Consider the following 27507-nt stretch of genomic DNA (forward strand, 5'->3'; position numbering starts at 1 on the left):
AGCACCCCCAGGTCCTTCTCCTCAGAGCTCCTCTCCAGCAGGTCAATTTCAATGTTAGTACGAAAATATTCTTTCAACTATATAAACAGAAGCTACAGGCAAAACAAAACATAATGCCTGACTTCAGCAGATGCCAAATGTTTAAGACACTTCAGTGGACACCTGTCTCGGTATTTGTTTTAGCTGTCACTCAGCAGGACTTTATATTTTATCTCCGTTGATTCTGAAGTATTTGCCATTATGATGCCCTAGGCAAAGCTACTGATTGCCCACTCTTGCCTACTTTATAGACCTAAAGTTAGATTCCAGGTCAAAATAACCTGCGAGAATCACTGGAGACAAAGAGTTAATTATCCTTTAAAATTCAGAATCTGAACTAATGGGCTCCAAAACCCAAAAGGAGGAGCAGCCTGATTTTATTACACAGCGTACCTAGAGACCTGTGGTTGCTGTCAGACAAGCTGTAAAACTTCCTCTAGGCATTGGGTTAATAATCTGTAACATGAAGCAGTGACAGCAATACTGTAAACATATGATGATTCCAATGATACACACACAGACAATTATCCTGGCTTGAAATGTGCTGGCAAACAGGCTGTTGTGAAGCTGTACAGAGATGTTCTGTGAGTAAAATTACTGTCTTGTGATTTTTTTTTCTTATTTCCACTTTTAGGGATCTGATAAAAAAATTAAATTCAGCCCTTTACTGAGATTTAAGGGAAAACATAAACACACATCTGTTGTTCTTCTAGACTTAATGAAACTATAGCTCATCTACAGGTGAAAATACAAACCCTCTAGACCCCAGCATTGCTGATTGCAACCTGACTCTGATTTTCACTTTATATTCTCACTCTTGTGAGGTACCTACAAAAAGAGGTGTATACCCTCTATAAAATAGGCTTCAAATAAACCCAGTTTAACTAACAGGAACTATGACAGCATCACCTGCAGCACCGAGACGTTAAGCTTGAGTCCCTTGTGGAGCTAGGGCTTTTTTACCCACAGCACAACAGCTTCTTGCTGCACACAGTACTTTGCCCACTGCCAAAGCTGAATATTGTATTAATGCCATTTTAATAAGGCTGCAGATCACAAAGAAAGCAGCAAGATACAGAATTTAAACGAAGAAGTAGAGCTATTTCATGCCTTCAGCAGCTACCTTCACATTCAAATGCAGAATTGTATAAGGCTGGCATTTGGATGCAAAAATGTTCTCTTACTGGTTCTCCAAACAACAGGGAAGTCTCTGTAATTACAGGAGACTTGCTGGCTGGCATGCCACCTGCAGTGATGCCAAACATGAAGGGGAACAGCCATCATGCATCTGTGGCAGCTCAGAGACAAAGTCCTTACAGCAACACAGCATGCTATGCCAGCTATCACAGCATTGCACAACTTATAAAAAACAGAGGTAGTTTTAAAAACTAATTCACTGGTCTCCTCACATGTGTTACCTGTGACTTCAATGAGCCAAGCAGGCATTTCATTCACCATTTAACTAGAAAGAAGGAAAAATAAACCCAAAGTAAAATATGACCAACCTTCTTCCAGGTTCTTCGCCCTGACTTGCTGCACACCCACCTGAGGGGCTCCACAGGTGAGCTGGAACTTGGGAAATCACCTGTTTGGAAGTCAAACCCATCATAATGATTTATTAGGAATGACACCCATGACTGGGAAAGAATAGAAAGTCTGGGTTTGCTCTTTGCACCATCTGGAAACAATTCCCAGCTGGAGATAGCAAGGATTTAATTTCTCAGGGGCCACCTCCTCTGCAAACATACCAACGTGTTTACCACAGCAAACAGAGGGAGCTCTCTTGTTACTCCACACATAGCCAAAGGCTAACTGAAGCAACACTGTCCCTTAATGACATGCAAGCTTATACAGTTCACTGGCTTTTCTTAGCTCTTGTCCCCTCAACAAGCTAAATGTTCTTCTGAAACTTGTGCCATCACCTGTGTTCTCTTACCACACTGCTTCACAGGAGTTGCAGTTTACCTGCCTTCATTTATTCTTTCCCTCAGTCAGCTGACCTCAACTTGCCCCTTGAACATTCAGGATGGGGTATACAACACTGCAGAGCTCTTGGGGGAAGGCCCAGAGCCCACCACAGCTCCTGCTGGAGGCAGAGCAGGTAGCTGTACTGTGTGGCATACTGGATTCTATAGTACATGATCCATGAGTAACAGGCTGTTGACATTACCAGGGTCACTGTTACCTAGCAAGATCTTCCAGGATCAGAAACATAAAGGGAGAAGGGGTTCCCTGCTCTTACCTTGGTAGTAGCTTTAGACCCTGCTTCTTCATGGAATAGACTGCAGTATGTTGGCTTAAAGCCAGGGTGTAGAAAAGTGGCTCCAGTATCATCTTGCATTTTTCTCTGCTTTTTCTTCAATGATTTCCTTCATTTGTTCTGCAGATTCTTGGGGCAGAGTTGACAGACACATGGCTTACTCTTATCCCATGCAGTCAGTTTCTATGTCATTGCTCTCCCCTCCACATTTCTTCCTGAATAACATTTTTTATTTATTGAATCCTGGCCTTTCTTCAGCAGGATGTGGAATCCCAAGTGATGTCTCAGCATCTCAGAGCAGAGCCCTCACGTGATCAGCACACAAGCTGGTAGCAGTGGATACTGAACTTCACAAGCACTTAGCAGTTGACAGACCTGAGTTATGACACTAGTCCCATGACTGTCACGAATTAGTAATTAGGAGTTAAGTTAAACCTTTTAAAGAAAGCAATACAGCCACTGAAGGTGCCAAGACATTCTTTGTTACCCAGTGGGGAGAAACCCTGCCATTCCAATATTAAACACATGTTCTAGTGTTGTTCCTTACTTGAAAAGAAAAAAAAGAGCCCTAAAACCCTACATGTGACAAGTTCCACAGTATTTTCCCAGAAAGCTGCTTTTCAAACCACTAGTCATTTTCAATCAGCACAAAAGGGAAGGAAAGGGAAGGAAAGGAAAGGAGGACCAGGTCTGACCAAGAAAGGAAGAGTAATACCCAGTAGTACTGCGTACTAACAGAGAGGAAGCTGTCAGGTCAGGAAGGAGTGAAATCTCTCCCATTTCTGACTCCCAAGAGCCAGGGAGAGGCACATGAAATAAAAATTCTGGAAAACTGGGAACAAACCACTTAATTTTCAAGGTTTGAAAATGCTGCATCACATAGGTTTGTTCTGATTGAGAAATATGAAGAGTGTCCTAGGAAACTGAGTTTTTAAACTGTTCTAACGCATGCTAGACAAGTCAAGACAGAATCAGAAAGCATATATATACTTTACTGTACATTTTCCATGTTAATAAAAAAATAAGGATTTGAAAATACAGACTTGTAAACCAACTGGAAGATGAGATGCACAGGGAGGGGGAAAATACATACGGTACACATTTTCCATCAGATTCAGCGTGTGCAGAAGCTTAAACTTAAGTGGCAGCATTTTATTAGGATGTATGCTTTTTCTTTTTAATAATCTGAGGCTGCCTCAGCTCCTCAGTCCCATGAGCATATGGACAAGATGCAGAAGGCAAAGAACAACCGTCAGGATGATGAATGAAAAACCAGCAGAGACGTGTTTTAAATGCTCCAGCTGAAAGGCGGCGTTTCACTTCAGGCTTAGTTTTCCTTGATGGCTTCTCTTTTCTCCAGTCACGAATATGAACCCTCCCATTTAGAACTAGGATTTAAAAGCAAACATACAAACAAAGAAAAAAATGCAGCTGTTAATAGACAGCCATGGGAATGACACTGGAAAAAATGCATGGTGACATTCTGTGAGTCAAAGGCACATTCTGCAAATGGATCACTCGGGCAAAGCCAGATGTGCCACTGGCACAGAAATAGAACCAAGTGCACAACAAACTGAGATAATATAGACACGGTCTAAAGGAGAATAGATTTCTTTCCTTGTGAGATGTTTTGCTGTGATGAATAGTTTGAGGCACCTTTGTATCATCTTTCATAGAATCACAGACTGGTCTGGGTTGGAAGGGACCCCAAGGATCATAGAGCTCCAGCCCCCCTGCCACAGGCAGGGCCCCTGTGTAGAGGTTTGTTTTAGATGTAGCAATTAGCATCATTTAGACTAGAAACATCTGTATTTAGATTATAAACCCTGAGAAGAATCTTCAGCTTCAAGAACTGTAATCCTTGCTCTGTTCAAAAATTCATTACTCCACATTTAAAGTACAATTACCAGCAAAAATTCTAGTAAGAATCTTCCACTACTTCCAACACAAAATGCAATTACTGACAATGGTTCACTGACCCAAAAATAAATTGCAAAGATGTCGTATAATCTTTCATATAAATCAACAGTAAATTATAAATTGGTTAATAAGTATTTGGCACTTTAAAAAAATGTTTGCTGTGTTAGAACCATAAACTGCACACACACACACACACACACTTGTGAACCTCTCTACACTCCTTAAATGTGAAATAAAACAGGATAAATGGAAGTTAGAGAAAGAGAAATAAAAATGTAGATGAAAGTAAGGAGGAGAGTATCTGCCACTTCCATGTTGCCCTGCTCTATTTTAATATTCTGCATCAATCATACCTTCTGTTTCACACAGTTGTAGCTTGGAATAATTAACTGATACCATTCTACATTCTGGTAATCACTATGCAAAGAGTAATGAGCCCACTGAAAGCTTAATATCACACATTCAGGCCTGGATGAATTCATCCCTCCAGGTTTCCTTACACAAACTGAGCTGAACTAATAAAAAGCTAATCCAGAAGAGCTTTAAAACCTCTCTCAAAGAAGGAGAAAAATGAACAGATAGAGTGTTATGATCAAGCATATTTTTCCCCCTTACAAAATCAGTCTTGTATTGGACAGGATGTCTGACCAAAAGCAACTGCCACAAATCAGTTACTCTAAGCCCCTCCATGTGTGCATGCACGTGTATGCACACCCATCCATTTTCCATACCTGACAAGAAAAACACTTCAGTGAAGATGACAGAAGAGCTGTTGCCATGTTCTTTCCCCTTTTTGGCATAAGCAATGTCCTTCCAGACCACCCACTGACTGTGAGTCCCTTGTTGCAGTGACATGCACTTGAAGGAAAGAATCAAACAGTCTCTACCGAAGCCCCAGGGAGTTTCCATGTGATGTAAATTACTGAGAAAGATCTGCCCTTAATCCTACTCATTCTTCAGAGGTAACGTGCACACAGCATCCATGCCAAATTAAAATGCTCATTCCATTTAACTAGTCGTAAATCCATTCCATCTATCCCTAATGACAGGGAATCAAATTCAAACACATAGTGAATGCAGTGTGACCAACTCTCTTCAATGGATGGTAACTCAAAACAATTCCAGTATGGCTTCATGTTCTGTAATTGCCAGAATTGTACAGAAACCCATAGAGAATGCTGAACTTGTCTAAGTTAACCACTGGAAGGAAGCAGGTCACACGCTCAGGATGATTTGCCATGATTAGTTATCAGTATTTTACAGCTGACACAAGAAGCCACCACACTTCCAAATCTGAAGCAGACTTAATAGTGACAGAACCTAGAAGAACTTGCATCACAGCAAAGCTAGATCTTCATTTTGCCCAACTCCACACTGATAAAAAAGCCCACCAACCAAAAAAGCCACAGAAGACACCACCACAGTATTACAACAGGGGAATAAAGCCAAAACTCAGCTTCTAACAAATCCTGCCAAGTACAGAGACTTGCTACTGAGTTCCTTCTGCCACGCTACTGCAGGCTATAGAAACACAGCAAGCCTCTCAGCTACAGGTTCTTATGGATACTAGTTTTGTTGTGTCATCATTTAGACTGTGGAGCTTGGTAAGGCCAGAGAAAGTCTCAATTGCATTACAGTGAGCTCACTCTGCATTTGATGGCCCCAAAATCATCAACACTTTGCAGGAAAAACAGAAATTCTCTAAGTCAAACAAAAGTATTGAATTAGCCACTTTAACTAAAGGGTTGGGTCTTCAGACAGAGTTAGTCTAGGACAATACTTTGCTGATAGATGCCTTACCAGCCTCATTCAAAAGAGTATTATTAACAGTATCTTGGAGCAATGAGCACATAAAGAACACTCAGTTTTCCACAAACGTACAGAAAGCAGTTAAAGCCACCACCATAGTAACTTTTCAGTTGAGTATATCTGTATATGGAAGGACAAAACAGATGACTAAACAAAAACAACCCCAACAAACCAACCCACAACCAAAACCCTTTCTTTACCTTCAAACACCTGATGATTGTTCTTGAGTAGTGTCTGCAGGCCTCCATATTCACTCTTTAGCCTTTTTAAGGTCTCTTTATTTAAGTGTTCTGCTACCTCTTTCAAGGAAAGGCTTTCTGCAATAAATAATGCTGCAGCTCTTAAAAATACGTGCATATATATATACATGAGATCCTAAAACAATAAACAAAGTCCTGTAGAGGTTAATAATTATGAGCACAATCTACAAATTACCTAGCAGTACTGCAGCAACTTTGTACTCCCAGTATCACACAGGATACATATTTTATATGTATATTGTCTGTAAAATAGCAGCTTTCATTCCACAGGACTCCAGGCAAAATTTCCACAGCCAGACTGCTTTTTTTTACAGCAGTATAACACCCTCATTTTGATAAGCATTGTTAACCACAGGTAATTTGAGAGAATAGAGAATGACTCAAAGGATCTCCTGTACATAGTAACACCTCACCATAAGGAGGACATTGAGGTCCTGGAGCGAGTCCAGAGAAGGGCAACCAGGCTGGGGAAGGGGCTGGAGGGCAAATCCTGTGAGGAGCAGCTGAGGGAGCTCATAACCACTGGGGTGCTTCAAAGCACTTCTTACAGAATTATAGCCAATTCTGTTGTAATGATCCAAAGTGAAACAGATACAGAACATTAAGTGTAGAGGGGTTCTGGATTTGGTTTGATTTTAATACAAAATTATTCTGTCCTAATATTTAAGTGTAGAGGGGAAAAAACCTCACATCAATTAAAAAAAATATTCTCATTGGCCTTATTTGCACCTCACTGTGCAATAAAACATAGCAGGGGAAAAAAAAAAGCCTTTGATTGCTACTGTACTTACTGTTCTTGGTATTTCCTACCCCCTATTTCACTACTGTATTTACAAACATGTAAATGCATTGGAGAAGACATCCTCTACCAGCAAAAGATAACATAAAGGAAAAACTCTCTCACCTCCTTGATTCCAGGTATTCATGTTTTCACCAGGAGAACACGATTTTTGGGGGGAGGCATTTAACAGCAAGTTTGCCACACTGAGAACCACATCATCTACAAAGTCCCGAGGGAGGGAAGCACAGTTTCTGATTTGTTCTACTTTTCCTCTGGGTTGGAATCCAGGCATCCAAATTGTATCAGCAATCTCAGCCTCATGTGCAGGAAGTTCAGAGCTTGTTTTTTCACATATATCAGAGTGATCCTTGTGATTGAACCCAGCTCTTCTGTTAGATGTGACCACAGCACAGTTCTGACGATTATTGATATACTCTGTTATCTGCTTGTCAACCAGAGCACGTTCTGCTGGTGGATACGTCCTATTTTTTCCAATCAGGCTTACCTATTTTAACAGAAACAGTTAAATCACTATTTAAGGAGTCCCATATTACACACAGTCCCCCAGTCTGCACATGTCTTATGTGTGTTTCCAAATCTCCCTGCAGGATATTCCATTCCTACTCAATGTTCATTAACATCTGAGGATATTTTCATTTCAGTTTTCAAACATTGGTGCCACAGAAGCAATCCAGTAATCAAACCATAATCCACACCACACAGATCAAAGAGATCTCTCCTGACCCTCAGATTATTTACAAAGCTGACGTTGGACACCCTCTTCCTACTCTGAGAACACTTCAGAAGGATGTGAAGAACAGCAAAACTAAAGACAAATAACCAGAGGCAGATGGAAAAAGGCAGGCAAAAGATGAGTTCTATGTTTTCCATCTGGTCAGCTTGCATAAACACCCCCACCACAAAGTCCTCCATTCTTTCTTATCTTTAGGATTGTACCTGTGACATTAAGAGCAGAGTACCCAAGATCACAAGTACTCTTATTCTCTCTTCAGAGCGTACTGCCTCAAGAAATGAAACTGCCTACAGTCTGATCTAACAATAACGAACAAACAGTCATGTTGAACAAACATCCAAATGCTCCAGACAGCTACCAGCTTTAAAGGAAAAACAAAAAAGAAGACAAAAGCCTACACAGCCCAAAATTACCCTCTTTGTTGATGGAATTCTCAGGCAATCTTCCTCCACTTGAAAGCCGCACACAAACCCCACCTGGGCAACAAAATCAAGATACTCCCTGTACTGAGTTTTCTGGCTTTGTCTCCGACTGTATTTTCCATGGAAATCAAAGAAGCAACAGGGCAGCACGAAGTAGCAGCACGTATAGGAAGACCTACAAGAAGGATAACAAACTGCTAAATGGGTAGTTGTTTTAAGAGAACAACAAATTCAACAAATAACCTGTCAGACAACAGCAATACTGTAAATTTTTAATTAAGCAACAGAGCTTCACTGAAATAATATTTTCAGTATCTCTATTAGCATAATCAAAACCACTGTTTCACAAAGCATTTGCTATAGCAAATTATTGTGCCAACTTTGCAGGACTGAATCTCTAGATAGTAAACTTTTGTAGCTGATTGCAAACAGGAAAATGGTTTGAAGAAAGGCAGAATCAACAATTTTATTTAAAAAAAAACCAAAAAACACAAACCCCACAAACAACAGATTCATATCTAAAGAATAAAAAAGTTCTAGTTTTTGAGCTTCAAAAGAAAAATTCTGTACTGAACTCCATGAGACAGTAAATACCACATCTGTGTTTCTCTACAGGAAGAGAAACATTCTGTAAAATAATCAATGGCCCTCAAAAAGCAGCAGATCTCACAAAGATAGCAGGTGTGGCTGCAAAAGTAACAGTTTTCACCAAGCCCAGAAGGTAATTCTGGTTTGTTTTGGGGTTTGCTGCATTTCAGTTGTGTGGGTTGGGTTTTTTTGGGTTTTTTTTTGTTCTTTTGTTTTTAATTCCTCTGCAAATACCTAGCTGCAATTACAGGTATCCATGGTGTTAATTCATCTGAATGGTTTCCTATAAGCCAGTCAGTATCAGGAAAGACATGGCTGTCACCCGGTATGATTGGAGATTCCTATAGAAAGAAACAACACATTGTGAATTATATTACAGATTTCTTTAATGTGTATTATTTGTTAGGAAAGCACTAAGCAACTATACAGAACCATAGAAGCTGACAGACACAAGATGAACCACAGACACTAGCAGTATTTTCCTTTCACAATGTAGTGACATTTTATAGCCACAAAGAAATAATAGAGCAGCAGCCATGCACAAAATACTGGTCACAGCAAATCAGAATTGTGACTCCAAAGGGATCTAGCACCATAAATATTTGCAAGCAAATATCATACATAGGATGCTGTGTCTTAGAGTCCTAGGACTCACACAGCAACAAAGTAGTATCTTGTCCCATGAAAATTCAATACAGATGAAGAGGCATCACCACAGAGGTCTTCCCACCACAGTACTGACTCACAGAACAGTTATTAGTCTCAAGCCTACTCTATCCTGATTTTCTAAACAGCAATAAAACACCCACAAAAAACTCAAAACCAACCACCAAACAATGAATTCTTCATACAGGCTGAACTTGAGAAGTCATAGAATGCCTTTAATGTTTGCCTCACACACATTGTCTACCTTGAATTAAGTTCAAAGATGTTGCTAATACAGAAGTACATACTCTGCTCTAAAAAAAAGTATGAATCTCAAAATAATTAATTGAGCAATTTGGAAAAAAAAAAACCCCTATCTGAATCTCCACAGACCTTTAGGAAAGCCCTGAGAATTATGCCCACACACTGTTTTTATACAGAAAATGCATGTTTCACAGGCTCAAAATTTATATGTATATGCAAAGTAGTAACTATATGGGGATTAAAAAAAGACCCCACAACCAAATCACGTAACTAGGGAATTTCAGAAGTCTCTGACTGCCTCTATTACATCCCAATTCCCCTGTTCAGGAAGCCCTGTGTAAGGCATTTTAATTGTTACTGCTCACTTTAAATACTTCATCTCTGACCATTTGTAGTTATGCAGTTACCTATCTGGATAATGTATGTAACAGATTTCTTTTTGCACATTAGTAGGGGTTCAACCAAGTGCCTGATAAATGCTTTCTTATGGCTGACTGCAGAAAGTTACTCCCAGATTACACTCCAGTTTTGATCACTCAATTCAGGCATAGCACGAACTATCAGTGCCACACTCCACATTTTGACAGCCACCCATAATCAAATCCGCATGCACCGTGCCTGACAGCAGCTTGGCAAGGCACAGTGCCACCTGTTGCATTCATTTGTGTTGTCAGTGTCACAGATGGCAAGATCAACCCTGCAACTCACGCTGCAAGTGAAGAGCAAAACAAAATCAGCTTTGAGTGTAACAAAAGGCTGTGACCAGGTGCTTTCTCCTTCTGCGGCTCCTGTGGCTGCAGAAGCCTTGCAAATCATCTCACCCTTCCTGTGCATTATCTAACTCCTTCCCACAGAAATTAGTGCTTTATGTGCATATTTTTTGGTATATTTATTGTTTCTGTCTGGCTTTTTCAAGTGTTCTCTGTGAATTCTTTTTTTTTTCTTTTAAAAAAGACAAATAAACCCCATCCTTTTTTATTTGTTCCCTCATGCTGGAGAGAAGGACAGCTGATGCTCAGAAGTTTCTCTAGAAGTCAAGAAATTTGATAAACTGTGAAGAGCCAGACCTTCATATTAAACAAATGTACAAAATTAAAAGATTTCCACAATACAGAAACATGGGCAGAAAAGGGAATATAGAACATGAAGGAAAACACGTGATGCTGTTTGGTATAATCAGATGAACAAAAACTGCCAGAGCATAACTACAGGCAGAATAACATATGGGAAGCTGATAATTTCTGAGAATACAGGGAAAGAAACTTCAGAAGTCTAGAGAACAGGAAACCAGGAACTCCTCACCTCCAAAGGGCAACTGTTCATCAGTGCCACACTTTAATGAGGATTAGACCACGAACAGCTGGAGTTAAAAGTGAATGTTCCTGTACTCAAATTGTTCCTGTTCTCATAAAAATGTTAATGCACAAAGAGGAATACAATGCCTCTTTCAGACTCATCTTCCTGTTTGGTTTTTTGAATGCTATAATTGCAATTACTTGCCACAAAGTCAGTACAGCAGCAGATGGGGCTCCTTTGAGGTTCAACACTTTCATCCCCAAAACAACACACAGCACTGGAAGGTCATAATCAGTTTCAAGAATAAACTGCTCACAACATTGGACACTACTGTCTTCTACGAGGTGCAGCAGCACAGAGCTGCTTAGTACTGACTTAGCAGTAAAAGCAAAGACTGTTTCACAGTGTGCAGGTCTGTGCATGCAGTAGGAAATCACACTAGATTAAGCTGCAAATGTGCAAGGCTATATATAATACAGCACTGCTCTCATAATCCCCATTACAACTTATTTCAGAGTCCCACAAGACATATGGGTGGCATCACACCAGTCTGACAGACCACTTTAGACAGCTGCCCACAACCTGGGAGGTTTCTTTACATTTGCATCAACACAAGTGAAAGTGAACAAAGGAATCAAGTTACAAATTTGTAAGATCGACATACATTTGCATAATACCTCTAAATGAGTTTCTGGTCCATACATGTCCCATATTTTTCTTCTCCTGACATCAATCCCTCTACCTGAATGCTGAAACATTTGAACAAAGTATCATTTCAGTACTATTTTTAGGAGAAATTGTCAAACAAGCTCACTAAATGTACACATTAAACACTCTTTATTTTATTTCATACTAGAACTTAGACACATATTGAGATACATCTTCACCATTTGAGGCAAAAGATGGATATTTTTGACCCCTTCTTTCCCTTCCAACTATGAAAGGGAAGAAGGAAGTATTACAAATATCTGATTTGAAATTTTACCTAGGCACACCTATTGAGAATACTCTTGAAAACCTGGTAAAAGAGTATTTTTTTGTTTGCTTGCTCAATTTTAAAACTATTAAAACCTTTCATAAGGCAATTCTTCTGTAGCACCCACAGGGCTCAGAGAAGAGCTATTCTATGCAGAATAGGGAGAGACATCTTTCAACTATTGAAGTCAATTACATTATTGGAGTCTAAACATATTTTCCCTGGGTGAACTGAGGAGACAATGGGACTAGAAACTAAAGCAAGAAATAAAAACTGTGTACATAATAGTACATGACAATTCAACTTTAAAAAAGTTAAGTTTATGGAAAAAAAAAAATCTCGTTTAAAGACTCCTGTGAAAGAATCTCTAGGTTGATTCCCCATTCCTTTTTGCTTTGTCTACTGCATAACTGACAGTTACTTTTTATTTTCCCTCTTAATTTCTTACCTCAGAAAAATAGCCTTGAACTTAAAAGAATTGCACTAATAGAAGTGAAAGGTTCATAAAGCTCTGCTAGGATTTTTTCTTGGTAACTAGAGTGACAAAATCCTATTTTAACCACATGAATTAACTGAGTATTAGCTGTTTGTGTGCCAAGTAAAAGGAAAGCCTAACAAGAACTTTGACTATCATATTTTTTGAGGAATTATTTTAAAAAAAAAGCACTCTATTTACCCCTTCATTGTTCAGAATATGAACAAGTAGACCGTTTCCACATCCAAGATCTACAAACGACTGTTTCTTGGTCAACCCTTTTTCCTTTCTGTCTTCTTCCCAAAGAATCTGACAAGAAAAGAAAACATTTTAGAATTCTGCTCTCAAGTTTCTCTGTGAGAAAGCAGCAAAGGTTACTGGAAATGAAAGGAAAAGGCTGCAAAAGATTGGTAATGTGACAGAAAAGCTCCTTGTACTTAAGAAGAAAATAACTTGAGAGGAGATAAAACAACCCAATAAATCCCACTAAAACTGGTCACAAAGAGGGGCAAGAATTATGTTGCAAAATATCACTAATTTTTAAAGTGCTAAACACATCTTCCACTCCCTTCTGAGTCACTGGAAGTTGAAATTAATCAAAGCTATCCAGCCCTGGAGTGGAGTGAGCATAAATGGAAAATAAACTGCTAAAACAAAGGGTACAAGAGATGACAAGCAGAAGCAAGGAAAGTAGGAGCAAGTAAACTTCAATAGTGCCTCTGCAAGTAACACCATGGAAGCATTTATATCCACTGTATTAAAGAAAAGAATTGGTGACAGAGCTGAGAACAAAACCCAACATATTCTTTGTTCAGTAGATAAAGTGATGTTACATGTACCAGTACCCAGCCAACTGATTACAAAGTGCATTTTATCTAGCAATAGTCAGCTTCCCCAAATTCTGCATCAGCTGACAGCACCCCAAAGCTTTTAGTCCAGCTCTAGTCCCCACTCTGCACATAAGTAGTTACTTTTACATCGTTATGTAACCCATAATTAGTTAATAATTGGATGTTTGTCTGCAGGGCATGGATTAGTCTCTTTCTGTCGTTGTCAAACTCTTTTTCCTTCATTGGGAGGCTACAGAGCACAAATTAATCAACTCTGCACACTTATTTTTGCTATGACCAACAGAAATCATCACAAGTATTTCACCACAAAAATCAGCATTTCCAACATTGCTGCTTGGTGACTTGTCTGTTTTGCTGGAGGGAAAGAAGCTGCAGATGATCTATGAGATTATCAGGCTGTGTTTGCATTTTTAAATCATTGCACTTGTGCACTCCAGGCTGCACTCCAGAAATCCCTAATCACCTCCTACATGATCACACCTATCCTCCATCCCCTGCTGAGTTCCTCATGATGCAAACTGAATAGCTACTTCTTTGGGCTTCTGCTTAGACAATTGGTGACCTTAATATGACTGTGGAATAAAACAAGGCCGGATGCCCCTTCCTCTCATCATATGAATCTAGATATTGCAAATCCATAAAAATTTCACACTGGACCAACCATCTCTTAACCCTCTGTTCAACACACTTCAAAATAAAGACTTCTTATACACCATCATATAGGTAACCTAACCTCTTTGCCAAGTTTTTAGGTATTAATACTGTATTTTAAGGTTTCATTTATATCAATCAGTTATTAGATTACTTTAACTTTGAAAATTGCCACTGTATCAACCACAACACTTTATCACTGTAACCTAACAGCCCTGTATGCAAAAATTTGCAAAACATTTTCAAGAGTGTCATCGCAGAATTCTCCTGTGGCTACAACTATTTTAATTCCTAACATACCCAGAACTAATTTTCAACATGTAATACTATCACTGGAGTAAAAATAGTAAAAGTCAAGTCTGTTACATAGCTTTTTCCACAAGCCAGTATTATAGAATGGTTCAGATTCTTAAATAAAAACTGTACCAAGCACTTATGTGCCTTCTAAGAATACAGAGGTGGTCTTACTGCACTTGAAGATAGGATCTGAGCTCAAATTTTTATCAAGGAAAGGCAAAGCAACAAAAAAACCTTTAGTATAAAATTAGTAATTCATGGAAATATTTATAAAACAATCACTTCTGATCTCCAAATGGGTCCAACTAATCACTGTTTTTCTGCTATGTCAGTGCTTTTGATTTTATCACCCAAAAGCACCTTCTCTGTGTAGGTCAAAGTTCCTGTGACCGAGGACTGCAAATCTTTATCCTTTCTCCACAAAAATTTTCAGTACCACTCTAAACCAAATTTCTTTTATTGTGCTGATATTTGTGGTGTAGGGCAGTACAAAAGACAAATCAACTGATTCTCCCTTTGCCTTGTCAAAAAACCCCAGAACACAACAAACCCACTCCCCTTCTCCTATTCCCTTCGTTTTGCCTTGTAGGTCTTAAAGTAGAACGATCTGAAGTTATTACAAAGAACACCAGCAACTGTAAAATGAAAATACAGGTTTTGTTTAGAGGTTCTAAAGGAACTGGAACCTCACAGACTATTGTTAGACAAAGCAGTTCCCTACCAGCAGGTAGGTGGCAATGGCAACATCTTCATAAACAAATTTCTCAGGATCTGTCACTTCAGGCCACACCTGCAGAAAAGAAAAAAGGAAAGAAAAAAGTATTTCCCACACCATCTGAGGTTACTTCAGAAACTGCTCAGGGATCTTGAAGAGGCTTCTACACTTGACAAATTTTATGTTTCAATCTCGTTAAAAACAAACACAAAGAATGTAAATAAAGGCTGTTTGATTTGTTGAGTCACACAAAACAATAAGGGCATAAAGAATGTCTGCTGTCACCCTATCAGCAAAGTTTCCAAGAGCATTATAGCTCCATATGTGCAGTTCAGAATACGTAAACTGCTGCATCTGTTCTGTAACAGAGCACACATCCTTTTGCTCAACTCTCTTCAGCAGAGGAACTGTTTTTGTTACGTGCAGCACTGATAACATGAGCATTTGTAAATTTATTTTCACAACACAACAGGTGTAACATTAGCCTGGCACAAGAGAACATGAAGTAGGAAGATGGAAAGTAGAAGCATTAGCCCTGTTTGCAAACGAGGAGTTGGAACAATGATTAAAATGCTCAACTTGACACTAAATTCACTGTGGAGCTAAAGGCTGAACTATTACCTTACCCACAAGTCCAATTTTCCTCTCAAATAGATCTATTAATACAGAAATATCAGCAATAAAAATTGTCAAGATTTTCACAATATGTTGTAAAAAATCCCCTACCAATTATTTTGCTCACAGCTAGACATTATGTCAAACAGCACTTAAGATTATCACTGTCATTTTTCAGGATCCCCAGGATAAAACAACATAGAGTTATAACTAATAGACTTAGTTACATAACTAGCTCTCTCTCTACATAACTAAGTCTATATAACTATATATAACTAATAGATTTAGCTTTCTGAGTTAGAAGAACTATTTTAATGTTAGTTTTACATTTAAAATTTAACCATCTTACTAACTAGTGCTGTTTCCACTCTTTCAGGTTTTGGAGAAGGTAGTACATTATTTATGCCTTCTAGTCTGGATAACTTAGTATTTACATCCCTTGACCTACTGCTTACTCCTTATATGAAAGGAAGCATTGTGGAAAGTTTTTAATCCCTCCAAATACTTTGTGAATTTGGCTCCAAATCTTGCTTTCTATTTCAGTTCTAAACTGTTCCCCATAGACACAGCAAAAAACCTCAAAACACCAAGCCATAATATACACATTTCATTTTTTTTAATTTTTAAGTAAAAGAAGCAGTAGTAAAAGAAGCAGTTTCACTGAACAAACAACAAAAACAGTTATGGGCAAGTATGTCACTACTGCATTTACTGCCAACTTACCTTTACCATCTCTTTGTATTTTTCTTTAAGCTCTTGATAAACTTTGTTGTATTTTGCTACAGAAATGAGTGAGAGTGTACTTTTAAACTCACTGGGCTTTTGCTCCACAGACCATTTAGCCAGTTTGGGCAAAAGTTCATTTCCCAGCCATGCTAGTTTGGGGTATGCAATTCCATCTGAAAACCAATCTTCTGGAAATGGAGCCACAATAGACACAGACCTTTAAAAATAAAATAAAGACTTTGTATAAACACACTGTATTTCATTATCTCAGCTCCCTCAAAAAAGAGAAAAGAATGATGAAGGGGAAAAATAAATCAGCAGGTCAAAGGTATACAAGTAGACTGGGGAATAAGGAAATGCAACATACAAAAGAGAAATAAAACAGCGAAGTTACTAAATAATGGAACAGTCTCCCCTGAATTTTGCTAGCCAGCTCATTATATACCAATTCAAACACTGTATATGTGAGTCCATGCTACATTTAACACAATGACTGAGGACTTGGGTATGATGAACAACCCAAATTTGCAATATATCTAAAGACTAGCTAGTGAAAATGAGTTCATGAAAGTCACAAAAACACTGGGAAAATTTGGAGGGAAATATAATGGTTGGTACATCTTTGTTATTTCATTGTCTCTAACTTTATTTAGATTTCCTTAGACCTATGTCCACAGATGCTCAGGACCAAGTTGTGATGGTCTGCATTTCAATGACCAAAGAGCAATTCCAGTTTGACCCTCAACCTTACTAACAGGCACAGAACCTGACCTCTCTCACAGGCACAGCTACTTCCCTGTGACCACAATGTGCATCCTTATTCTAGACCATTCACACGTACAGCCAAAGCACACATTCAAAGGTCAAACAGATTTGGTTTGTCTCAATTTGGGTATTGCAGTTTTTCATTTTTTAACTGAACACTATGCACTAAGATCACACCACTGCTGTCACTTACTAATCAAGCAAAAAGTTACACAAACAGAAACTGCCTAGATACAAATAGTAAAACATAGTGTTTACCAATAGTAAAACACAGTTATCATAGTAACACATAGATATTGTGTTGCTGTAACTCTGGGTTTGCTTCCTCTCTCACCCCCATCACTTACCATTCCTCCTCTTTTACATGCATCAGTTGAATTTGATAAATATTGCACTTTTTGATCTGGTATTTTCCTTCACTGTTTTCCTCCAAAGGCAGAAAGGTCACAGTTCCATTGTAAACATCTGAAAAGATATGTAAATAGCAATATATTATTCCATGGTGCTAATCAGGCCAGTTAGCACCAAAATAAACTTCCATCTCCTATGCTAAGTGCAAACTAGTGAGGCAAGATCTAGGACAACATAGGAAGAACCCCAATGCTAAGGGTATATCTGTTTCTCAGCATGTCTGAGATCTGGAACTACCAAACTGTTTGGATTCTCCAAATTTAGCATTCTGCTGCACAATGTTTCCAAAATATCTAAGGCTGACCATTAAGACCATTCATTTTCTTTAAATCAAACTGTTTTAATGAAGTAGAAGTTAGACAAGGAGATTTTCTAGCACAAAACTGCTGTTTTCCCCTACCTCATCTCCTCTCCAAATGAATGGGGACACACATATCATCCCAGTATTAGAAAAACAGCACAACATAAAAAAAGAAATCATTATTAGTACCTATCAATTCTGCCAGGTACAAACACAGGATCTATTGTGCAGTTAGTCATGTGTAGCTGTTTCAGCATCATGCAGCTTTCCCAGTTAGCATTCCTGGAGTAAGCACTGCAAAAAAACCAAGTGTCTCCAGAGTTATGAGATAGTACTTGCAAAAAACCCATTTTTAGCTGAAGGTGCTTGTGTTATATTTATGCATTATGTTCAGCAACCACACTACTGATCTTCACAGTATCCAGCACCTGTGGAATAAAACCTTTATGTCCAGTGACAGAGAGATTCTGGAAGAGCTGAGATGGGCTCTGACAGACAGTCACGTTTCATTCCCTAGTATCAATTGTGCACATAGCACAATTAACTCCCACACAAGGGAAAACAAAGTGAGGGAGAGTTTCTTTTTGAAATAGCTTCAAGATAAAAAGAGAATGGAGTAAAATATGAATGTCATGATATACCCTAGTACTCACATGCTACTGATTTTTTTTTTAAATCTTAAACTATTCCCTATATCCTTCCCATAAAGTGACTCCACAAGCCTTTGCAATATTTCATATGGCATATGATAAGTATGCATTATTACTTTATAAACCAGTTTAAAAGAAACTCTTTTTAGCTATTATTTATCCAGGGTGATTCATTTGGACAATTCATTAAGTTCTGATTTTTCAAAATGATTTTTCAATTGCTATCAAAACCACTCTGACAACTCCAAATTTTCAAACTAAGAATGCTATTAGGGGAAAGTAATCAAATTTCAATGAAGTCCAAAGTTTTCCGAGAGATGGGAAAGAATAATTAGCAACAAGGCAAACATCAAGCCCTGTGGTCTCAGCCCACCCTTAGCTGATTCCCTAACTTCTGAACTTTAAAAGATATTCTTTTAAAAAATACTTTCTTAAGCCTTTTCTTGCAGATGGACTAGTGTGGTGGTTCAGCCCCAAACAGTAGCTGAGCACCACACACTCACTCCTGCAAGAGAAAGAGACAGGCCATCCTTGGGTAGGGATAAAGACACTCTGATAACAGAGGGTGCTGCAAAACCAACCCAACGCCCCAGCCACACTCAGACTGCCCTGGAGGCATGCAGGGGAGTCCCTCCCCTACCATCCACTTTTAAGGGGGAGTGATGTCAGGTGGTGTGGAAACAGCCTGAGTTAACTCATCTCACCTGGGCTGGCTGCCTGGGGAGGTTGACTTTGACCTGCCCAGAACCAGGACTGTTATGCCTATCTAGATCAGGAATATCTTAACATCAAAAGAAAAGAAATAAATCAAAATGTCAACAAATGTTTTTTATTTTTTTATGAAGGCATCAGAGTAAGAAACACAGGCCACAAGAATATCCTAAAGCAGCTGCCCTCCACACATGGCTAAATATATATTTTAATTGTAAATTTAATTGTTTCTGGAACTCTGATTCTTTTCAAAACATTATTATTAGAATTTAAATCCACATTAACACTTTTTCCAAATTTTATCTTAAAAAGGTGTCAACTTCTGCCCTGTAAGTTTCTTTATATTAGAAGGACTTTGGTGTCCCTGCCTGTGGCATGGGGGGTTGGAGCTCTGTGATCCTTGGGGTCCCTTCCAACCCAGGCCATTCTATGATTCTATGATTCACTGCAGCATACAATGTAAAAAACAAATAAAGCCAAGTTAAGATTAATTAATTAATCAAACTGTAAGAAGGTCAACATAAACAGCTGGGAGTTGGCCAGGCAGGTGCCACAGATGCCTACTTTTTTTCCCCATTAACTAAGTTTTCACAGGCTACTCACTCCTTACAAGCCTGTAATTAGGTTTGCACTACAAGCAGTGGTTTTGCAACTTACAGTCGAAGCTTCTTGCCTCTTTTCTTCTTAAGGAAGACAAAAAGGAGACCCATTTCCTATACCTCTTCCTCCAGAGCAGGGTGCCTGGCCTCTCCTGCCTCAGGAGTTCCTCAGACACGACACGTCAGCTCTTTGCCTTACTGTGCTTTTTCTAAGCTCGAAGCAGGCCTTGCTTAAGCCGTGTTTCACCTCTGCATTTAAGCTACTGACACTTCCTAGCACAAAGAGCAACAACAAAAGGTAAAAAGATGAATTCGAGGCGCTCAATAAAGACAAAACCCCCCCACCTGCGCTCCCGCAAGAGGGCGGGGGCAAGCTGCTTTTATCTCACTCGCGACAGGTCTACAGCACACCCGGCGCTCCCACACGGGCGGTCGCTCCCATCGCCCCCAGGAGCTGGGCCCGGGACCCGGCATCCCGCCCCCTTCCACCGCCTCGGGTCCGGGCTCCCGCTCACCTTGAACCGCCAGCTCTTTCCTCGGCGAGGCGGCCGCGCCGACGGGCCGCCCGCGGGGTAGCAGCGTCCTCAGCACGGCGCGGAGCTCGGGGTGGTGGCCGGGCCCAGTCCAGGGCGTGAGGGGCGGCGGCAGCTGCCCGTGCCCCCCCGGCAGCTGGCCGCACATCTCCCTCCAGAGCCTGACCAGCTCCTCAGCCCCAGCAGACGCCGCTCGCCCCTCCTGCCGCCCGCCGCTCCCGCCTCCACACGCGGCGGCGAGGTGGGAAGACACCGCCCCGTCGTCTCCGAGCGGCACAGGCCCCTCCGCCTCGATGGCGGCGCCGCACAGCCGCCTGTTAGCCACCTGCGGCTTCTCCAGCCAGACGCGCACCGCCGCCCAAAAGCCGTGAGGCAGCGCGGCGCCGCTACCCCGCACGGCTGCTGTGCCCACCAGCTCCATGGTCGTCCCGCTGCTGCCGCCGCTGCGCAGTGGGAGGAGGCGGGGCGCGTCGCAGGCCGCGCTCGTCAGTTCCTGAGGCGGGCACGGCGGCGGCCGCAGGTGAGTTGCGCGTCCCTTCGCCCCAGGCCGGGGCTGTGGAGCCCCAAGGGACGCAGTTGGGACCTGGCAGCCTCACGGAGCCTGGGCCGGGCGGGAAGCGCTGCCTGTCAGCTCTCCTTGGGTAGCCGCACCTGCCGCCGTGCGGGGCGCGGCGAGAAGCTGCTGCAGTGCCGCTCTGCCGCTGGAAAGCACGGGGTGCCGCCCGCTCCCAGGAAGAGAAGTCGGCTGGAGGAGTTTTAACCCTGCTTGTGGCTTTTCTCTGGGGAAGGTCCAGCCGTGACAGCGGCGGCGGCACCTCGGGGTAGAAGCGTCTCCCTGAAAGCGGCCTCAGAGCCGGGAGCGCCGAGCCACAGCCCGGCCGGCCCCCAGCCGCCGGCCTCCAGCGAGACGAGCCGCGGTGGGTTTCGTGCTGTGAGAGCCGGTACCTTGCCGAGCCTTTCTTATTCCTCCTCCCCTGCTGTGAAACGAGGGCCCGTCCTGCCTTCAGGCAGCTCGAATAGCGGTTGTGTGACGCAACCTCGGAGGACTTTGGAAGAAGCGGGTTGCGTCCCTGCCCCTCCCCTCTCCCGTGTTGTCTTTCTCTGGGCAGCTCCCGCTACCAGTTTGTATTTTATTTTCTGGTAGCTCTGTGCTTGCAAAAGTAACGGTGTTTCTGACAGGACAAGGCTACAACAGCACTGCTCTCGACAGCTACCAGGTGCCCGAGCTTACGCAGGGGAACACGCAGCACCCCCTCTGGGCCTCGCCTACCAGCCGCAGCTGTGAACTGGCGTTACTAGCGGGAGCGCCTTGGGCACCGACGGGCTCCCGGCTGGGCTTATCCCGCTGAAACTGCAGCAGGTCTCAGGGTAGTTGAGGATAACGTGCGCTGTTTTTTACTGCCACATCCGCACGCAGGCTTGAAAACGTCAGCGCGAAGTGGAGGTTAAGGCTGAGGCTGTTCTTCAGGGTAATCCTGTGTTTAAATTCCCCTTGTAACTGCCTGGTTTGGGGCCCTAATTCGTTTTGAAACTGTTGGCTTGGGACAAAATTTATTAAAGCAGTGTGTGTGAAGGCGGGGAAATGGTCGTTTTTCAGTACAGGATCGCCTTTATGAAGGTTTAGCTTTGAGCAACCCCATCGACTTGCAATGCAAGTAAAGTTGGATGGATTAACTGCAGTATGTTGATGTGAATTTGTTTCAGTTCTGAGCAGGAAGCTTTGAAGTTCTGCCTGATTTAACTGTTCTCCAGTTAAGAGAGTAGTAATGTCTGTTTGTTTGGCTTCATGTTGAAATGCTCTTTTGAAATGCCGTTTATTTTCCTCCCTCTCTTTTCTTTCCAAACCTGTTGCTCAGTACTGGAAATGCGCCTTGCTGGAACTGATTTGGAAGCCACATGCAGAAATACTATCCTGCAGTCCTCTGCTACTATATCTGTACAGTCCAGAACTAGGAAATTACCTCCTTTAGAGGATTATGTTGAAAGAAATGTAACAAGGAGATAGGTCAAGATGATCGGTTAAAAGTTGTTTAAATGTTAGGTAGTAATGTGTGAATAATATAGGCATCTCCTGTATTTGAACAGGGCTCTGTATGCAGGTTTTGGTGCTTTAATTTTGCACTTAAGGTAGAAGCAAGATAACAAGTACTCACATGGTGTTAATTAAGATGTTATTTTCCTGCCTGGATCCTTTATCTTACACCACACCCCCTCCAACCCTCACACACACCTTTCTTATGCAATACTCACCAGTGGTCTCCCTGGGTTTTTTTGCTCATTTTAAAAGCTTTAGCTCATATTTAGTTACAAAGAGGGTGTAATTCATTTACATTTGATCAAAGGTGACTCTTTTCTTGTACCAAGCCAATTGAATTAGGAAAATGTAAGGGCAAGCTTTTAGTTAGCTCTGCAATGCTGTATTTGTACCTATAACAACCCTACAGATTAAATTAACAACCCTTTTTGTTTCTCTTTATTATTAATAATTAGATACACCTGGTGCTTCAGTTCATTATGTATCCTTGCTTGTTTGGTGCAGTTTAAGGAACAATGGCATCCCCACTGAATCTGAAAGAAGCCACTGGCAACCAGAATTCCTGGGATACCTTGCTACCAGATTTCCCTAAAGGGCCTCTTTGCAAATACCGTAAGAAAGCTTCCTTCAACTGGAAGGAGATGGCAGTGTTAGTAGATGGTGAAGATATCATCCAGCTTAAGGTAAACTTTGTAGGAATTGTAAGCATGTTTTAATTTTGGAGCTATCAGTAGAAGCAAGTATGTGTTTTTTTGAAGGGAGAGTATTTAATAATACTCTGTAGATACAGAGCATGAAGGAGTTGGTTTGGACATCCAATTTCAAAACGGAGATGAACTTTTAAGCAACCTACTTTGCTGCCTCATAAGGCTTATTACATTTCTGATCATCAGTAGAGGAGACCAGCAGTTGTTATGTTACAGAGTGCTACTGTTCTTGTCAAACTGAGAAAGAGCTATAGTCTGCTGTATTTCATTATTCTACTGTTTGCATTAAACCATTTATCTCATGGTTTTACAATACACTTAAAGTGTTCATGCTGCTGTTAAACACAGTATTTCTGTCTTTCTTTGACCTGATGTAACTTACTGTGATCTTCTGTGCCTGCATTAATGCTTATGTGGTGTTGCAGTTGGACAGAATAGCATGCCTACCTTGCTGAAATCTAACCCTAGCAGAAAAAAGTTAATTGCAGTGCAAGAGGTGTTGTGGGAAAGTGTGATTTGGAGAGGTGGGAGGAGACAGAACTGACTTTTTGGAGGTAGTATAGTTTTACATGGGTTTCAGCTAATCTTGAACATTCACCATAATTATTGGAAACTTTGCTGAATCAGAGAAATAAAGAAATGGCTTGTTCTGCATGTAACTGATAGACTTAAGAGCGTGGAAAAGTCAGTGTGTTGTGCCTCAGGTTGTTTACAAGCTGTATGGGCAAGTAGTGCTGTTCATACAGAGAGAGCGAATCACCCTACCTTTGCAAGAGCAGCACAGGAAATCAACTGTTTTTCTTCCTTCTTACTGTTTCATTCTCTTCAGAGGGGAGGAAAGGACTTTAAAAACCTTTTTAAAAGGTTTTTCCTTAAGCACTGCACCTTAGTTCTAAATTGTATTAAAGACAATTAAGAAGATGAGGGTTATCTTGAAGACCTAGAGATTTGAGATATACTATGGCTTTTTCTATCAGCTAAAAACAACAGCAAAGACAAGATCAAAATTGAAGTGTTTAAAAATGCATATCCCCATAGTGAGTGGCTGCATGTGATGGCTCATTAAACGGAGTGTATTTCTGCTGTCTCTGGGAACAGAGCAGTTGTGGTAGCTTTGTGACTTTACCATTATGGTATCATACCACTGTATGTAATCCCTGGAGTTTGACCTTTATTCTTAGCTAGAGAGCCCTTTAGATCCTGCCAGCAGCTTCATATAGTGAAATAATGCAGCCTGTATAAAAAGCAAGTGAGTTTTACCACACTTTTTCCTCTTGCATTCAGAGTGGATCACTTTCACACTTACTACTTTACGACAAAGGGGCTTTTGTAGAATTAAGCTGCATGAAACTGTATATATAATGACAAACCATTTAAATACATTTTTTGATTCTCTGCTGTTCTGGCTTTATAAATGTTCATCTATCAAACAGTGGTAGTTTGAGGCATAGTGTTATCCTACAAGAACATTAACGTGTTTTGTTAATGCCTTTAGGTAAATGTTCTCATGTCAGTTTGTTTCCCCCTCAAGAACAGAATTTTTTCTGCTCTGGAAAGTGATCCTCTCTTTGCACATCATCCTGGAGAAGATTTGTGCCGAGAGAAGTATCAGGAGCTGACATTCCTGCGCTGCAAAAGGCTCTTTGAGTACGAGTTTCTTACTCAGCAAGAGATCATAGAGAAACCATTAAAGATATTTAACATGGTCATCTCTTTGGGAATGTACGATTGGTCTCCATGTCTCCAGTATTTCTTACATTGTGGTGTAAGTACAGCTCAAATGGCATAGTGGGATATGTTTCAATTTAAGTGTGTTCTAATGCCATAATTCCATTGCTTTCTGCTTGTTTTGTCAAAGCTGTATCTTTTCCTAGTCCTTTGTTTTTTAAAATGAAATTAATTTTAACTGGTTAGAAGAATCAAGAGGGCTGTGTGGTGAAGTTAGTAAATCTCTATCTGTCTCCACTGGAATCTCATGTGGAAAGTAAAGGTGGAACAGCATGGACAGTGCTACAGGAAGATATTTTGATGCCTGCAGTTCCACCTTCTTTTGTGCACTCCCCTAGGGCAGCAGCAGCCAAAGAGCTTGGTTGAGCTGTATTTGGTGGCTGTATCTTTCCTACAGAGACAGGTATCAGAAACTTCCTTGCCTTGCTCTTGGTGTGTTGATTCAAGCCAGAATCCAGAAGGAATGGAAAATGGTATAAAGGTTCTCACTGATATCAGTAGGGTTCTGTTCATCAGTTGCTTCCTGGATAAATCTCTCAACAAGAATTCTTTACACAGCTGGTCAAATAATATTAGTTGAATTAGTTATTACTATTCACATGGCAGAGGAAGATCTGGGAATTATAGTTCCATTATGTGACTGTTCATCTAGAAAAACTGAAGGTAGCTTCAAAAACTGTTCTTTTCCAACCCTGAAGCAGCTACTTGCTGTTCACAATCCAGTTAACCGAAATAGAATAGCTTTAAAGTTGTACTTTACTTAAGGGAGCATCAGTAAGGACAAGTGGAAGGTGAGCTCATTAAGCATTTTTAAGAGTTTGCAGTGAAGGCTTGAACAGGTTAGAGCTGTGAAAATTTCAGTCCCCTGTAAAGATGTCTTTCCAAGATCAAATCCTGACTTACCTACTCTAGGTGTAGTCTAAGTAGTAGCTCACTGTGCAGCCTGCTTTCCCTCACTGTGCAACATGTGCTTCCCATTACAGGGTCACTGGCTTAATTCATAATTCTCTGTTTTTACAGGTGTTTGCAGGTACAATTTTGAGTGCTTCCAAGAGGTTTGCAGACTTTGTGAAACAAGTTTATAGTATGGAGGTAACTCTTTCTTGTTTTGATAACCTGTGGGAACTGGGCACCATGTGATGCCACTTGCCTGTTTGTGTTACTCCTGATCTCTTTAGTGCCTAGGAACTTTAAATACCAAAAGAAAAGACCAAGGAGCAGATACCAAGGAGCACCAAGTCCTGACTGTCCTCACTGGTAGCTGTTATGCTGCTTTCTAGATCTGTTTTATGCTGTCCAAGTTAACATTCAACAAAGTTTGGGGACTTCTCCCCCAAAAGGCAATAGAGAAAACACTGGAACAGCTTTGTCTCTGTCCACAGTCCGTTAAGAGTATCCTAGCAAGTTTTGCTTGCTCAGACATCAGTTTGATGCCAGTGCAGCATAAAGGAATTCAGCTTCGTTGGGTTCCCAACTGAAAATGCAGGTACCCTGGGGAATAAACAAGAATAAACAGCCTTCAGGGATGTGATCTTCCTGCCAGTATGGTTTCTCTTAGGGCAAATCATGCCTAAAAAATTTAGTGGCCTTCTGGAACGGGGTTACAGGGTTGGTGGATGAACTAAGAGCAAACAGTATCATCTAGCTGCAAAGCATTTAATGCTGTCTCTCATGACATCCCTGTATCTAAACTGAAGAGACATGGATTTGGCAGATGGGCCACTCGGTGGATAAGGAATTGTCTGGATGGTTGCAGTCAAAGTGGTGTGATCACTGACTCGATGTCACCTTCCTTCCTTTCTTTTTTAATTCTCTGAAATCCTGTGTTGATCTGGTTTTTGTAGGCAATGTGTTGGTACCTAGTTCTGCTAAAGATCAGGATGAATTAGTGAGGATGTGTATTACTCAGAATAATATTGTCTCAGGCTTCAGGTTTATTTCTTATTTAATTAATTTTCATTGGCTTTCAGAAGTTAATTACTGACATGTGTATACTACAAGCCAAACCAGCCTAGGATAAGGGGTTCCAGTATGCACATTGCAGTGTGGCTTCAAGCTAGCCCTGTTCCCAAAGGTGGCTAAGAACCAAATGTATGCATACACTGACATGATACAAATTTATCCCCTTAAATAATGTAGGATATTTGTAATTTTAAAAATGAGCAGTCTTACTCTGTTTTTCTCCTAACTGGGAGTTCCCAGAACTGCTTGTAGTCCAAGCAGACTTGCTGACTTTCACCATGCAACAGTTCTCTCAACCCAGACAGCTGCAGACTTACTGGTTGTAATGGTGTCTACCTTTCTGAATGAGTCAGCCATCAGGAAAGGGAAAAAATCCAACCAGGGGCCTGATGTCCTGGCCTTGGGGTTCTGTTTGGTTGGGTTCTTGGAATTGCAGGTTACTTTCCAACAGCTGAATTTGCAGTCGTTTGAAAATGGTTTTAAGTGCTGTGATAAAATAGTCTGGAGTTGTGCCTTTATGTCTCCTCATTTAGATTTTTGGGTGTTTTGCTCTGACTGAGCTCAGCCATGGAACTAACACAAAAGGCATACGGACCACTGCTACGTTTGATCGCAGCACTCAGGTTAGTCCTCCCTGCACAGGAGTGATGTCTGACACTGTTAATGGCTGTTATTTACCAACAGGGCAGAACAATTCAGGGATTTTTTTGATTAACAAGAAAGAATTAATTAAGTTGAACTCCAAATGTAAGAAAAAAAAA

The 27507-nt window shown here is 40.8% G+C and overlaps 2 protein-coding genes across 2 annotated transcripts in view; one reads left to right on the forward strand and one right to left on the reverse strand.

Annotated features, from left to right (window-relative positions):
* Positions 1-3270: 3270 nt before the first annotated feature.
* TRMT44 (tRNA methyltransferase 44 homolog) lies at positions 3271-20735 on the reverse strand (the record flags this gene model as incomplete). The annotated part of the gene is made up of 11 exons (XM_084266660.1): positions 3271-3687; positions 6229-6345; positions 7193-7574; positions 8237-8420; positions 9068-9174; positions 11716-11787; positions 12691-12798; positions 15010-15078; positions 16342-16561; positions 17457-17574; positions 20297-20735. The coding sequence occupies 11 exons, from the start codon at positions 20733-20735 to the stop codon at positions 3455-3457; spliced, it is 2049 nt and encodes a 682-aa protein (XP_084122786.1). The 3' UTR covers positions 3271-3454.
* An 84-nt stretch (positions 20736-20819) lies between these two features.
* The window catches only part of ACOX3 (acyl-CoA oxidase 3, pristanoyl), a 32238-nt gene continuing 25550 nt past the window's right edge, over positions 20820-27507 (forward strand). The window contains exons 1-5 of the mRNA XM_084267075.1: positions 20820-20834; positions 22805-23032; positions 24588-24821; positions 25805-25876; positions 27280-27369. Coding sequence (XP_084123201.1) covers positions 22865-23032; positions 24588-24821; positions 25805-25876; positions 27280-27369 — 564 coding nt within the window. The 5' untranslated portion in view covers positions 20820-20834; positions 22805-22864. The remainder of the gene's footprint in view (positions 20835-22804; positions 23033-24587; positions 24822-25804; positions 25877-27279; positions 27370-27507) is intronic.

This window comes from Gallinula chloropus (assembly GCF_964237585.1).
Source record: "Gallinula chloropus genome assembly, chromosome: 7".
In the NCBI taxonomy this organism is placed as follows: Eukaryota; Metazoa; Chordata; class Aves; order Gruiformes; family Rallidae; genus Gallinula; species Gallinula chloropus.